At 51.6% G+C, this 15,542-nt stretch overlaps 1 protein-coding gene across 1 annotated transcript in view; it reads right to left on the bottom strand.

The window, feature by feature from the left end:
* MYH16 (myosin heavy chain 16) overlaps positions 1 to 15,542 on the bottom strand; it is a 51,997-nt gene that overhangs the window by 32,998 nt on the left and 3,457 nt on the right. The window contains exons 5-13 of the mRNA XM_087865499.1: positions 13,739 to 13,909; positions 12,130 to 12,309; positions 10,378 to 10,504; positions 9,335 to 9,393; positions 8,380 to 8,467; positions 7,523 to 7,640; positions 6,234 to 6,354; positions 2,628 to 2,764; positions 1,233 to 1,314 (exon numbers count right to left, since the gene is read on the bottom strand). Coding sequence (XP_087721625.1) covers positions 1,233 to 1,314; positions 2,628 to 2,764; positions 6,234 to 6,354; positions 7,523 to 7,640; positions 8,380 to 8,467; positions 9,335 to 9,393; positions 10,378 to 10,504; positions 12,130 to 12,309; positions 13,739 to 13,909 — 1,083 coding nt within the window. The remainder of the gene's footprint in view (positions 1 to 1,232; positions 1,315 to 2,627; positions 2,765 to 6,233; positions 6,355 to 7,522; positions 7,641 to 8,379; positions 8,468 to 9,334; positions 9,394 to 10,377; positions 10,505 to 12,129; positions 12,310 to 13,738; positions 13,910 to 15,542) is intronic.

Below are 15,542 nucleotides of genomic sequence, written 5' to 3'. Positions count from 1 at the left end.
GCGCCCCTCTGCCTGAAAGAATCTTAAAGGCTGTGGGTCTGCAACTTCCCAGAGGGCAACACAAATACCAAGGGGACAGATGAGATAGATTTAGCATCGCATAGAAACCCTCTGATATTCATCGTTACATAGTTACTTTAAAAGTAACTTTAAGAATAAGAAATTGAATAAATAATTTTTAAAAATAATTTTTAAGAACAGAAAAGAACTTGTCAAATCCATTTTGTGATCCACCATTTTGTGGATAAGGCTTGCTTAGGATGAAATTAAAGCAGATAAGGATAAAAAATTTTCCTTTTAAAATAAAAAGTTCAAAATAAAAATGTGAGTTGACGTAAGGAAAGAAGGTCCGTCACAGAACAGGTGGGGAAGTTAACAGCGATGACTGAACTCTGAGAAATACTCATCTGGACTCCCCTGCGATCTCAGGCCCTCGAGGGGGCTGGCCTGTGTGCGGGTGCCTTTGGGGATGCAGAACTTACTATCCTTCCTCCGAACCTGTGGCCAGCACTGTTTTAGAAATCGCTTTCCCACGGAGAAGGGATAGAAGCTTCTGCATGAGCCATGGGGGCTGCAGGGACAGGGAGAGGACCCGCCCCTCCACCTGGCTGCCCCTTGAGACAACACCATCCTCCCAGCTCCTGAATGTGGCAGCCCTGTGTCCAGCCTCCTCTGGTGCCCAGCACTGTGTTCCCCCTGAACGGGGGCCAGAGGCAGGGACACCGTCACCCACTATGATTCCACCTGCATCAGGAGGACGGCTTACGGCCTCCTGCATTGGTTAAGGGCAGGCTGGCCACTTGGCGTCCCGCATTCCCACCACCTGGCTGACTCACTGCCCTCTCTGCTGTCTCAGAAGAACCTGAGAACTGGGAGGTCAGACCCCGTGATTTCCTGAGGTCACTCCAAGCTCCAAAGGTGAGGACTTCACTAAAGGAGTTGAAGATGCCTCAACATGCCCAGGGGGAGGCGCTGATAACCAAGCCCCCTTTCCGTAGTGTCTGTTGGGGGAGGCTCTCCATCCTAAGGAGACGTTATTTTGAGGGATGAGATGAGGCGGGAAGACACACTGTGATTGTCCCTCAGGGAGGAATTCGCCCCTGTCTGGAAGGAGGCTAGAGTCCTCCGTCTCATTTTTGGACTGTCCCTGCAGGATCCTGTGGCCTCCCACCCCCGAGAGGCACCTCCACCCAGGCCCCCCGGCAGCAGCAGGCTGGCCCCCCGAGACCTACCTTGTTGTAGAGCTTCCACCAGCCCCAGAAACGCAGCTCCAGGAATTTGCGTGTGTTCCGCTGGATGACTTTCAGGCCAATTCTGCAAAAAGGAAGCCGGGGTCTCGTGGATTAAAGTGCCAGTGTTGGGGCCCGGCCTCCTTGATGGAACGGTTCCTCCCAGATAGCACAAGGCTGAGACAGACCACTCGTTTCTTCTTGCACTTCCCTTCCTTCCACGGGAAATCACCCATAACTCTCTGCAGCCTATCCACCCGCAGTTTCTGGAATCTGCCTCCTTGTCCCTGGCACCTTCACCGGACTGTCATTTACTGAGGACCTCCTATGTGCCAAGGCCCCGGGTTGGGCTGGGCTACTGTCCTACCCTCAGCTCCTAACTGGTGTCCCTGCCTTCAGCCAGGGTCGCAGAGGACCTGGTGCATATCAGGAACTCGTTATTGTTCTTATGTGCTCATTACTGTTATTATTAGTAATACTACGACCGAAAAGAGCCAGAGTCAACCAGACGCCAGCCAGGGAAGCCTGAGCTATTTTCTGATGATGGTTTTAGAGAGACTGCTGGGAAACATGATTCTAGGGGAAAGGGCTTGGAGTGAGGGCTTCTGGGTTCCAGTCTTGACTCTTTCCTCATGAACCGAGGGGGCAGGCCCTTCACCCTTCTGGCCTCAGTTTTCACAGGGTGCTGGCCCTCCCACATCCCTGTCATAGTATCATCACACGGATCCAAATGGGGAAGTGACTTGTAGGATTTATATTAAGTGGCTCCTGTTAGGGATTGAATTGTGTCTTCTCCCAAAAGATATGCCGAAGTCCTAACCCCCAGTACCTGTGAACATGACCTTGTTTGGAAATAGGGTCTTCGCAGATGTCATTACTTAGGTTAAGAGGAGGTCATACTAGAGAAAGGTGGGCCCCTAACCCAAGATGCCCAGTGTCCGTATAAAAAGAAGGAAGCTGGTGTGGAGACACAGACACAGAGGGAAGACCTTGCAAAAACAGAGGGAGAGATCGGAATGATGTGGCCACGAGCCAAGAAATGCCTGGGGCTACTGGGACTGGAAGAAGCAAGAAAGGACTGTCGTCTAGAGCTTCAGAGGGAGTGTGGCCTGCAAAACCTTGATTTCAGACGGCTAGCCTCTGGAACTGTGCGAAAATACATTTCTGCTGTTTCAAGGCAGCCAGGCTGTGGCGCTTTGTTACGGCAACCCTAGAAAATGAATACAGGACCCCAGCAGGGTTCTTTGGGCCAGCGAAGACATTGGCACCCTCCCCTCATCTCACTGCCCATTGTCGCTAATGGAGCTGACCACTGTGTGTGTGGCGGGGTCCCTGGTCATCCTGTGTGGGTGAGCGTGGCCTCAGTGGTCCTGACCCGTTGGTGCTCGTGAGTGCTACCTTCGTTCCAGCATCTTCTTGAACTCAATCCTCATAAGGAAACCCCGGAGGCGACACTGTAACATCGTCATGATCTTGGCCAGCCGCTCGTCCCGCATGTCTTCAAGCCTAGCCAGAATGCCGGCTCGGAAGAATACCTGGGAGAAAGACACAGTCATCTGAAAATAGCACAGCTGTCACCAGCGGCAGCCGCTGGCGGGGAGTTTTAAATCCAAGCCCCAGAGGTTCGGAAATGTCCTTAAAAGTTAAGAGGGCCAGTCTGGTGCTTGTGTTTGAGGCCCCTCGGGAACAGCTTGCCCCAGCCTGGACACCGCCAATAGCAGGACCACTGCCGGCCCCAGCATCTGTTTCCCCTCGCCCTTGGCTCCTCCTATGGGTCCCAGCCCTGGCCTTGCACTTACTAGCTGGATCACCCTGGACGTGTCTCCTCACATCTCAGGGCCTCGGTTCCTCATCTGTGAAATGGGGATGTTGACCCCTCCCTGAGGGTTGCTATAAGGATTAGATAGAGATATTGGGTGGGAAAGTCTTGTATAAACTGTGAAGCTGTAAGTAAAAGGTGATAGATCTTCACGGTCCTCGCTGCTATGGTGACTGCCCAGCAGCCGGGGAGGCAAGGGGTCTTCTTTCTTTACCGCCATGCAAAACAGCCTTTGGACAGTCACGGTCCCCCAGGCACCTGGGAGTGGGAAGAGGGTCTAGTGAGGGCAGGGGTGGGGTTGACTCTGTAGAAAGGATACAGAGTTTTACCAACGCTGCACAATTTCAGGCACCCAGCTCTGGTGTGTGAATGGGACACATCCCTAGGAAAATAGGGCCAGCTTTGTAACGTGTTAGAAGGAGCAGGAAATACCGAACCTCCAGGAAATGCAAATTAAGGTTGCAAGATACCAATCACTCCTCCCTCCACCTGTAACTTTTAAGACTTCCAAAAAGGCAAGTGTTGGCAGGGTTGTGGATCAAGGGGAGGGTGAGTTGGCACAACAGTTTTGGAAAATGGTTTGGCATTCCCTTGTCAAGTTAGATGTTTGCACACCCTGAAACGGGCGAATATCCTCCTCAGCATTCACATATCTATCTCTGCCCTGGCTGCACATCATTTCTGCCTGGAGGGCCTTGGAAAGGTGCTGATACTTGGACATAGGTGATTTCAAACAATTTCTGGAACGAGGCTCTGGCATTGGTATTTTTACCGCTCCCCAAAAGGATTCTAATGTACAGCCAAGGCTGAGAATTTCATTCTAAAGAAACTCCTCCATAGGACATGCACAAAGATATTCAAAGTAGCATTGTTAATAACTTCGGGGGGGGGATCAATTTCCAAGGGCAGGAGAAAGGGTAATTGTGGTGCGGCTGTCTGAGGCAGCCTGATACGGCAGTGACAATGAATGACTGTCATGTTCCAACCAACAAGGATGAATCTTGGAAATGCTATGAAGTGTTAGAAGCATGTTACAGAAGAGTATATCAAGTACGATACTTCCATGAAGCTCAAAACCGGGCAAAACCTGAGGCCAGATGCATATGTGATAAAACTATTTTTAAAAGGCAGGAGGATGGTTAACATTCAGGACAAGGGTTACTCCTGAGGAGAGAGATGCAAAGATTGAGTTCTGGATTTTCAAGTGGGCTCATGGGTGGTTGTTTTATTAGTAGTATATTTTATAATGTAATACCTTTTCATAGGCTTTAAGTAAGACATGATAGAAACTTCTAGAAGGACAGAAGGATCCAGGAGACCTGTACCTGGCCTCAGCCTGCCTTGGATGTGCTATGCGACCTTAGCCAAGCCACTCTCCTTGGGGAAGCCTCGATCTCCCCTCCTGTTCAGTGGGAGTGCAGGACCCTGAGTCCTCCCAGCCCCGAGAGACTATAGCAGAGCCCCCAACTAAATCTTTTATATGGATGCTATGGACACCAACAGGAAAAGAATGCAAAAAAATGCTCCCTGTCGGGGCGCCTGGGTGGCTCAGTCGGTTAAGCACCTGCTTTTAGCTCAGGTGGGATCGAGCCCCATGTTGGGCTCTCTGCTCAGTGGGGAGTCGGCTTCTCCCTCTCCCTCTGCTTCTCTCCCCAGCTTGTACTCTCTCTCTTAGATAAATAAAACTAAAAAAAAAAAAAAAAAAAAAAGAATGCTCCCTCTCCAATGCCTTCCTCCCCCACAAAAACCCAAAGAGCTAGCCATCATGGGGTTGAGACACTGGGTTTGATTACAGGAAATGTGTCTTGATATTTCGCAATGGCTGGTCATTGAGGTGTGTCCCTCTAGGAGAGGTGAGGTGAACCTGTGGCAGGGGGTGGGGCCCACATGAGCTAACAATGGGAACAGGCAGAAACATCCTGTTCTCTGTTCTGCTTCTGCCACCAGAGCCTGGCTGGTCCTTGGAGAGCAAAGCTGTCCCCAGAATCCCCAGGCCTTTATCTGGACCCAATGCAACCCTTGAACAACAGCAAACTGCAGTCCATTTGCCCAGCCAGTCGTGGTGTCAGGTGCTGGCAACGGCAGCCCCATCTCCCCTTCCCGAGAGCAGCGTCATGGGGCCTGAGGCCTGCTCCGTCCCGCCTAGTTCGGTGGAACTGGGCACATCAGCTCCATGCCCCCGTCCCCGCTTCCTCACGTTTCCCATCCTTCAAAGGTGGGGGGGTGGCAGAAGCAGCCGGTATTCAGTGATTCTGTGGCAAAACCTGGTGTTCCTATAAGTCAGGTTAGCTGTATGCAGCATGTCTTAATTGTGAAGGAGGCCAAAGCTAAGAGTTCTGGCAGATCCTACAATGACGATTCCGCCAACACTCTACCAGGAGCGAGCTCCAGGGAGCCAGGGACTCTGTTCACTGGTGCATCCCGAGAGCCTTGAACCGCGCTCGGCGCGGGAGGCGCTCTAGGAGCGTTTGCTGAGCGGCCAGATGTGCTGGATGTGCGCACAGCCTGGAGCGTCCGTGCGCGCCAGCAGGCCTGTGGGCTCCGCAGAGACAGGCTTTGAGCCTGAGGCTCCTGCATGCAAAGCTAGGACCCCTGCTGGGTCACCCTGGTTGTCCTGCTGGGGTGCGGTCTGCTTGGGCAGCTGTAGATGGACAGCTCGCACTGTTAGCCTGGCTGGCCCTGACAATCCCAGCAGGACTCTGCGGGGCCAGGAAGTGGGACAGACACAGGGCAGCCCAGGCCCTGTGAGTCAGGATCAGGAAGCTTCTCTGAGTCAGCCCCGACTCACCTGCCAGCTCAGGGCTGGAGCTCTCAATGTGGGTGGGCTGGGATTATGGTGCTTCACTCTCAGACCTCACCTCCCCCCCCAGCTTCATGCCCCAGTCAAACCCAGGACCTTGATTCTGACTGGGACTCTTACAGGCCTAGGAAATAATCTATCATTTATTAAGTACGTGTCTGAGCTGGCTTCTCACCCACATTAGTGCTAATCACCCCCCAAATCCCATGAGATCAGCTGTATCAGCTCTCCTTTTTCAGAGGAGGAAACTGAGGCTCCCCGCAGCTGTGGGGCTTGCCCAAGGCAGGCAGCTGGTCAGTGGCCGAGCTGGAATTCACACCCTGAAGCCCACCCTCTGGGGACAAGGCTGGGTGGCGTAGGGAGGGAGTGTCACCGGAAGAGCTACCTTGGTATGCCCGATTTTGTACTCATTCACATCCAGGTCGATGGACCCGAGCAGCAGCTCTGAGGCCTTCTTGTTGTCTACAAATCCCTGAGGAATCACGTTGGGGTTCAGCACTTGGTACCTGGTGGGAGAGAGACAATGACAGTCATCGTCATGCCCAAGCTGGCAGCTCGGGAAGCACATCCACGCAGTTGATCTTCGCGACGGCCTTGGAGTCACAGGTTAGACCAGTTTTACAGATGGCCGCAGCAGGCAGTGCGGTGGGACAGGAAACCTTGGGGAGCGAACGTTGGTGTGGGTCAGGGGTTCAGGAGAAGGCAGGTGCTCCTGGAAATGAAGACACCAAAATCTTGCCTTCCTGATTTTTCCTTCCAGGCATAGGAGAAGCGCTGCTTTTCCTGACCTGCCAGCAGCCGTCTTTGTGATTTAGACAAGTCCTTCGCTGTTTAGAGCCTTCAGAGGGCTTGGACAAGATGACCTCTAGTTACTTGTCCTGCTCTGTCCGTCTGTGGTCATATGTTCTAGCAGGTGGGGGGGGGGTAGAAGGAAAAACAATGCCTAAGGTGGAGATCTCAGTTTGGGATCCCCCAGAAGCAGACCTTGAGACAGGGATCCAAGTGCAAATGGTTTATTTGGGGGGGTGGCAGAGTTGGGAAGGGGGTCAGGGAAGTCAGTAAGAGGCACGTTATCAGACCCGTTATCACAATGGGCAGCTGGGGCTTAATGCTGCTAGGGGACCCAGGGAACAGTGGTGTGCTGGAACCTGCAGGAGCCAACTGTGTGCATCTCTACCCAACCCCACATTCAGTCATTCAGTGACATCACATTGCTGGCTTGAAATCAGCCATGGGAGTGTTTATCCCATGGAAATCCAAAGACGCTACAAACCAGGGCTTTTTAATTGTTACTATTTTTTTAAGTTTAACCTGGAGAGCCTTAGACATTTACCTGGAAGCCAGTACAGAGCATGCCTCATAGTTAGCCCACCAAGAAGGATGAGGGAGTTGAAGTATTTATACACCAGTTGTCCTCAGCCACTGGTTGAGGGCTGCTCCTGGGGAGGCATTACTCCGGGAGACTTTCAGCCTGCCAAGTAGCAAAGCAGGCTCCAGAGCCAGAGAAGGCCCTCAGGCAAAGAAATGCACGTTCTGGCAGGTGAAAGGCCAATGGCAGTGAGGTGGTGCTGCTGTGAGGTGTAGTGTCTGCGACAACAGGACTATATTTCTCAATTAGTCAGTGCCCGGAAACTGAGAACCGTAGACTCATGGTATCAGGGAGACACCACTCACCTCTGTTTGAACTCTGGGTACTGCATCCTGTTTGGGAAGCCCTTCCTGCAAATACGGATGCCTTCCAGGACTCCGTTACAAGCCAGCTGGTGCATGATCAGGTGGGCGTCCACCACGCCTGCCAAAAGGGAGGGCACAGGATGCCGTCAGGACCCTCGGGTGGGACAGGCTGCTCCTTGCCACTGCAGAACGCTGAGCATCTGTGTCATCAACCCCTGTCTCCTCCCATCACTGCCCAGGGGGCCCCGCAATTCAGCCAAGACCCAAAGGCCCTCCTGAATGTGACTTCCAGCTGGTGCCCACCCAGCCGGAACATGATTTTTGCTTTACAAAGCAGCTAGAACATGATTTTTGGATGATTCATTTCTTTAAAGATTTTATTTATTTGAGAGAGAGAGTGCGTGAGCGAGGGAAGGAGCAGAGGGGGTGAAAGAGGGACAAGCAGACTCCGCGCTGAGTACAGAGCCTGATGCGGGACTCGATCCCATGACCCTGAGATCATGATCTGAACCAAAACCAAGAGTCGGATGCTCAACCAACCAAGCCACCCAGGCACCCCTGGATGATTCATTTTTGGGGGATCCTTTGGTGCCCTGCTTTGCCCCAATCATCCCAGGCGATTAAAAGTAGACTTAATTCATACCTGGCTCACAGTTTGCTCTCAACAAATGTTAGCTTTTTTATTAACTCTTAATGTTTCTGTGGGTCAAAATTGTCCAAGTTTGAAAAAAATTGGTGGGAGGAGAGGGAGGCAAAAAAGAGAGACAAGTACTTCATATTTCGAAAATAATTGAACTGCTATAAATGGGGGTACTTCACTTGAGCAAACACTAACTTCACAGAGCCCCATGATGTACCTGATTGCTTGAACTCGTTGGGGACAATGCAGCGGACAAAATGGGGAGCAGTGCTGTGGAGCGTGGTCATCAGCTTATTCAACTGCTCCTGGGGATGGAGGAAAAAGAAACAGAAGGACTGGGTAGAGCTCAGTGCTGGTGTTGCAGGACACCCATGCTCGGCAGAGGGATTTATTTTAGAGTTCAATTAATGAAATTCAAATTGAGCTCTTCTGCCACACCAACCTCTTCTCCAGTACTCACTAGCCACGTTTGGCTAGTGGCTATCATAATGGATAGCATCTTGGGCAGTGGCTGTCCTCTCAGAGGGACTTGCCCAAGGTGACGTGGTTTTCAGCAAGCAGGGCCTTTCCTGACTCAATGCTGGCTCACTGTAGAGTCTCAGTACTAGAAGGAACTGTAGTGCCTGTGAGGACAAAGCCCTGCCTGTTGTTACCCTCCCCACTGGATGGTCCCTCCTCCTCTGCTTGGATATCTCCAGGGAGGTAGCCCGCTCTGCCTTAGGGCAGCCAGATCCTTGGGAAATACTGAAATCTTTCTTCATGCAACATCTCCCTAGTGGCTGCCCACCTACACTTTGGAACGTGTTCCCAGTCACGCCCTAAATCTGTGGAAGTTATGATCAGCCCAGAAGATCTGCCAGCCAACTTTAGGGCTCAAGATCTTAGGCACTGATACGTCCATTGATGTCACTCTCTGGATTGTAGTCTGAAATGACATGGTTGGACTGCACCATCTCTAAGGGTCTTTTCTGCCCTGAGGACCTATGGTTCTGTGACCCCTTCAGAAGGAAGCCGACTCCTGGAATGAAAGAGGCAACTGTAGGCATAGAAATGAAATCATCCTGTCTTGGCTGTGAGACGGCAGGCCGACCCCCACACCATTAGAAGGGAGGGTTTGATGGAGAGGCGGGGTCACTGGATGCAAAGTGGCCTACAGGGCAGCCCCCACTTACCCTGTAGAAGTTGGAGACTGTCATGAAGGAAGACCCTCTCTTCTGCTTCTTGCTTCCAGCTGAGGAAAGAAAGACAAGCATGTTTCATGTCAGAAAACAGCATGGCGACAGTCAGCCCCATAGTGTTCTGTGTCAAGGAAATGCATTCTCTGGTTTAAAAAGCTTTTCTTGGGGGGCGCCTGGGTGGCTCAGTCAGTTAGGCATCTGACTCTTGGTTTTGGCTCAGGTCATGATCTCAGGGTCCTGGGATTGAGCTCTGCACTGGGCTCTGCGCTCAGCAGGGAGTCTGCTTGAGATTCTCTCTCTCCCTCTGCCCCTTCCTCGCACGCTCTCTCTTTCTCTCTCTCTCAAAAAAAAAAAAAAAAAAAAAAAGGCTTTTCTTGGGACTGGGTAAGGTGGGGCCCTCACACCAGGAAACAGAGATCTACCAGGGAATGGGTAAATGGGGTGACTGTGGCCTAATTGTCAAAAGGGGCATATGCTCTCTGGAGAGTGTGTGTCCTTTTGTGATTTAGGGCTACACAAGGGGACAAACCGCCCATTGCCTGGGAAGGAAGAGGAGCCACAGACCATCTAGAGGAATTGCATGTGGATGGAGAAAACATCTCTGAATTCGAGGAAATTTGCATTTCTTGTCCCTATGAATGGTGGCCACATTGGGCAGCTCCCACCCTGGGGTGTTTCCCTGTGGGCCACACGACCTCCATGGGGTAGGAGGCAGGGCTGGGCTTGGGCTTTGCCTCAGACAGGGAAGAACAGTGAGCAGAAAATAAGCACACAGCATTTGGGCCTCCACTCTTCCAAGGCAGTATTGCTCCACCTACAGGTGATACGGGCCCAGCGATCAATTCAGTTGATGGAATTTCCCAGAATGCATCTGTATCTCTCCATTGCACCCTCGTCCATGGCCTACCTCAAGCAACTTGTCATTCATTCATCCATTTAGCAAGAGTTGAACATGAGAGTTTTGTTTCCTTATTTCCATTTTGGTCACTAAAGGCATCAGCACAGGGAGACTGGACACAATAAGGGGTCAGCTGTACCTGGAGCCTCTTCTTCTTTGAAGAGAAGGGCCAGGATTCCCAGGGATGATTTCTGGAACAAGCCCACCACTGTTTCGTTCAGGGGGTCTTTGTTCTTCTCCAGCCATCCTGTGATGTTGTAACCCACCTGGAGGGGGCAAGTGCCAGCAGTGACCTTCAGGTCCAGCCTCTGCCTTCCAGGTCCCACAGCCAGAACCTCTACCTACAGCATGGCCTGCTCTGGGCTCCCAGGACCAACCTTCAACCCCATCTCTGGGGGCTTCCATTCTTGACATTTCCTGGAGTCCTGGGATGTCCCTGAACTACAGTAGGAGGTGGGGGCCCCATTATCTGCGTTCTTGGGCATTTGCAGTTGGCCTGTTTAGGCTACCCTGTCTCCGAGCTTTTCTGACAAACAAGGCCTCCCCAGCTACTTTCCACCCGGCTGTGACCTTCTCTTGCATGTCTTCCTCTGCTGGCTACTCTGAGCCTGCCTGACCTCAGGCTCTTTTTCTACCCAGGCAGACTGATCTTCTTCCAGGCTTAGCCCTTGCTGTGAGTGACTAGCCTTGACCAGTGAAATCCTGAGCTATATGTAAAGCTCCCTACAAGGACGTCTGGTCAGTCCTTGCTCAAGAGCACACATCCCTTGGCCACTGCCTGGTGGAAGGGGGGGCTCCATCCATCTATAACTGGGGGGTCCATGTGTTCAGGTAATTGGGCATCCATTAATTTCTGCTGCCCATTTTGCCATGTGGCCCAAGCTGGAGAGGCAAAGAGGAAGCCCTTTTCAGATTCTTCCACTGAGCATAGGGAACTGAGGGCAGGAGATAAGAAGCCAAAACTTTTGGGCTTTCCTTCTGGGCCTTACTTTAGAGTCTTCTTAGTGGTGAGGAAGCCCCATTAGACTTTAAACATTCCATTGCTACAAACACGGAGCTTTTCTCACTTCATTGTGGGAGGCGAGGTAGAGCACCGCAGTCAGGCTCCCAACCTGCTGTTTGCTCTAGGCATTGGCACGATTCATTTTGCAAGTAATTGGCATTGTTATGGTTGATGAGATCATCAACTCCCGGCCCCAGTACCCGCTCCAACAGGAGCTTTCCTGACAGCTCTGTCCTAAGGCTGCTATTTCCCTGCAGTTAAACCCACAGAGATTCGACAAACTCGAGTGGTAACGGGAGCCTTGGCATTTACAGCAATACTGCAATCCCAAGGAAACCAAACTCATTCTTAAAAGCTGGCTGAACAAACACTGTCTCCCCTATCCATTATTCAAATAGAACCCGAGTCCTGGCGGCACTTAATTCCCTCTTCCCCAAGGACTAAGTTTGTCATGAGTGAAAAAGCCACTCCGGAGATGTCGTTTTGTTGGTTTGGTGGCCACGAGCTGTCAGAGCCATAAGTTAATCAATTTGGGGGATAATTGGTGGGCTCATGGCATTTCTTTTCTCTTTTTGCAAGTGTTGGAAATTCTGTCCAAGATCTTAGTTCAGCCGTCAAACCGAGGGCCATAGACAGTGGTGTGGCCCTGGAGGGTCTGAGGGCGTCAACTGCTGGCTGCTCCCTGGATTGCTTTAGAATTCTCTGAGGGAGAAGTGATGAGGAAGTATGAGTCAGAGGTCATTTCACGGAGCCGATCACCCTGCTACATGGCGGCTGTGCTAGTTGGAGGTGGGAAGCGTCAGGAAGGGCATGGCAGGAAGGACCTACAGTAGCCAGAGCCGAATGCAGCAAGAAGGTGGCCACAGGGGGCGCCGAGGGGGTACTCACAGTGCCTGCGTAGTGGACGAGCTCGAAGTGGGCCTCAGGCCCCTTGCCTTTGCCCCCCTTGGGCTTGAGGAAGTTGCTGGACTTGCCCAGGTGGTTGTCATACAGGGCTGCCTTGAAGGTGGCGTCGGTGGCCTTGGGGAAGACGCACTGTTCCTCCAAGATGGAGAAGATGCCCATGGGCTAGAAGGGAAGAGCGGTGGATGGTGTTACAGGAAGCCAGGGGACCCCAATGGGGCCACTCAGGTGTTGGCCTGGGGGCGGTGGGAGGGGTGACCCAGACACCCAGGTGGCCAGCCAGGAAGCAGAACTCTGGGCAAGGAGCCCTGGTAATGGTGCAGTAGCTACATGGTCTGGTCTATGAATGCCAAAGCCATTTAGACTTGAAAGAGGCTAGAATTCATTGAATCTAACAGAAAAGATGGAGGTCGGAAGGGGCTATGTAGCTCCCCAAATGCTAATCCCTCCCAAACAGTAGTGCCAGGCAGGCTTGGCCCTCAGGAAAATGGTAAAGTCAATGATACCTGTCCTCTTTGCATTTAACTCTCTTTTATCCGCTCTTGCCCTCAAGGACATTCCTGGCTACCATGGGTCACAGATGGTTCTAGGTCTCTTCTCACAGAATGAGGGAGCTCATAAATGCTGTCCCTCCCTCCCCCAATCTATGGAGGGTCTGGATCTCTAAGGAAGATTTCTGGAAGAGGGCAGTGCTTAACCCCAAAGCTCAAACATGAGGACATTTCAGGTTCTATGACAGCTGGACAGGGAGGTGTTTGTAGATGTTAGGGGATGGGGGCAGGGGGGATTGTGCACGCAGCCTGTTTTTGGAGATACTTTTCCTGGGAGGTTAAGGCTGGTCTCACATCAGAGACCCCTGGCTGCCTTGCTGATAACTTCTCTATGACGGCCCCTAGGCTGAGCCTCAAATACAACATATGTTAGTTCTTTTCCTTTATTTTTTAATTTTTGCTTCGAAATAATTTAAGGCTTGCAAAAGAGTGTGAAGCATTCCTACGTGCCTTTCATCCAACTTCTCGAAATGTTAACGCAACCTCAGTAACAATAATGAAACCCAGGAAATTAACAATGATACGATCCTATGAGCAGACTGTTCAGATTTTGTCATCTGTCCTGTTAAAGTCCCTTTTCTGTCCCTTTTCTGCATTTGATTAAACCATATATATTCTTGAAGTACGCCCTTTGCTAAAACGTTCCCCATGGTGGCCAGTAGACTGGCAGCCTGGGTTAGAACCTGACCCTGCCATTCACAGGTTGTGTGACCTTGGACAAGTTACTTCCCTTCTCTGTGCCTCAATGTTCCCATCTGTGAAATGGTTGTAATACATCACTGCCCCTCCACCCCACACACACGCACGTGTGGTAGCTTAGGATGAGCCAGTGAGTCGAGGCAGCCAACAGCCCGACTAACAGTGGTCATTGCAACACTACTGTACCTATTTTGCAGAGAGGAAGCTAGAGGCCAGACCAACCAAGGTCATTAGCGGTGTTGCTAGTGCCATCTCCCCACAGGCCCCAGTGACTCCCCTTCTGAGGCACGCCCCGGTCAGAGCCCTGGCCTCTCTCTCAGCCCCACCTCTGAGCAGCAGGTTACCTTTTCCAGGAGGTCAATGCAGGCCTGTAGGTCAAGGCCAAAGTCGATGAAGACCCATTCGATGCCCTCCCTCTTGTACTCCTCCTGCTCCAGCACAAACATGTGGTGGTTGAAGAACTGTTGCAGCTTCTCGTTGGTGAAGTTGATGCACAGCTGCTCGAAGCTGTTGAACTGGGGTGGGAGGGTAGAGAGCGGGGCGTCAGCCAGGACCCAGGCAGAGCCTCCCTGGGACCAGGACTGAGGGACGGGGCACAAGCCAAGCTCAAATTTGCTGAGGGCCAACATTGTCAGGTGCTGCCCAGAGGCCTGAACACTGACCACTGGACGGTCCTCCATCAGCCCTGCAAGAAGCCCATCTCAGTTACCCTCCCCTGCAAAGGCCCAGAGCAGCTTAGTACCTTCAGAGCAGGGCTGTGGGGGACAGGGGTAGAAGAGAGTTGGGGGGGAGGGGGCAGGGGGACCCAAACCTCAAATCCCCCCTCGTGTGGTTAATGAAAATCATGGTGGAAAGAATCATTTTCTTCCCAGGATAGAAATCATTTCAGAGGCTTTATGCTTCTGACCCCCTGTGTGCCTTTGGACAGTTCTCTCTCTCTCTCTCTGTGCAGTTTTTTTATCCTCATCTGTAGGATGAAAGGGTTTGGGGGGTTTATGAGCCTTTAAAAAAATAAAAAAATCAGAGAAGTGCTTTCACTTAATGAAATCCGATGCTAAAGCTGCATGAAAACCAGGTTAAAGCAGAGGTGCCATTGTCATCACAGAGCCCCTGTGCCGGACCCAGCGCTGAGCTGCACCTGCTTAAAACCTTACGAGGCAAGACTGAGGAGTGGTCTCATTAGAAGGTGGAGAAAGCAAGGCCCACAGCTTGGAAGTGGCCAAGCTGGGATCGAACCCTGTCTGTTTATTGCACACACTCTGTCGTCGGTGCAGAGCATCCTCCTTTCTCCTCGTCCCTCTGCTGGCCGTCAGAATGCCAGCGAGCACAGTTTGGAAACTCTAAGCCTCCTTCTGCCTATGAAATTAAACGATTCTATTGTAGATGGCAGTCCAATTAGCATTTTTTTTTAAATTTATTTATTCGACAGAGAGAGACAGCCAGCAAGAGAGGGAACACAAGCAGGGGGAGTGGGAGAGGAAGAAGCAGGCTGTAGCGGAAGAGCCTGATGTGGGGCTCGATCCCAGAACGCCGGGATCACGCCCTGAGCCGAAGGCAGACGCCTAACCGCTGTGCCACCCAGGCGCCCCCCAATTAGCATTTTAGAGCCTGAAAGAAATTGGGTTGAGCTGGGTTTCTGTCTTTCTTTTTTCTTTTTTTTAAGTAGGCTCCATGCCCAGCATGTAGCCCATGGGGCCTGAACTCACAACCCTGAGATCCAGACCTGAGCCAAAATCAAGAGTCAGACGCTCAACCGACTGAGCCACCCAGGTTCCTCTGGGCTAAGCTGTTTTTGTTTGTTTGTTTGTTTAAATCCATCTGTGGCCAGTAGAAATCTTAAAATAATACAATAATGGAATGAAATGGACTTTACAGATCATCTCTTCCAGACTGTTCATTTTAGAGTTGAGAAAACTCAATCTCTGAGAGGGGAAGCTACTTTCCTCAGGTCACACAGCTGGTTGAGGGCCAACCTGAGTCCAGAACCATATCTACTGACTCTTAATCATGCTGCCTCCAGTTATAAAGGTAAACTATTTCTGACCCACAACACCAGTCTGCGAGGAGACCTGAGTCTCTCTTGTGTAGGAAAGAAGTGGGAGGCCACCAGTGTTGTGCTGGTAAACCAGCTCACTCTCTCTCTCAAAA

Source organism: Ursus americanus, chromosome 2, assembly GCF_024610735.1.
Source record: "Ursus americanus isolate L20-20 chromosome 2, mUrsAme1.1.p, whole genome shotgun sequence".
Taxonomy (NCBI): domain Eukaryota; kingdom Metazoa; phylum Chordata; class Mammalia; order Carnivora; family Ursidae; genus Ursus; species Ursus americanus.
The sequence above is the reverse complement of the archived record's forward strand: the minus strand, read 5'-3'. Positions and strand labels throughout refer to the sequence as shown.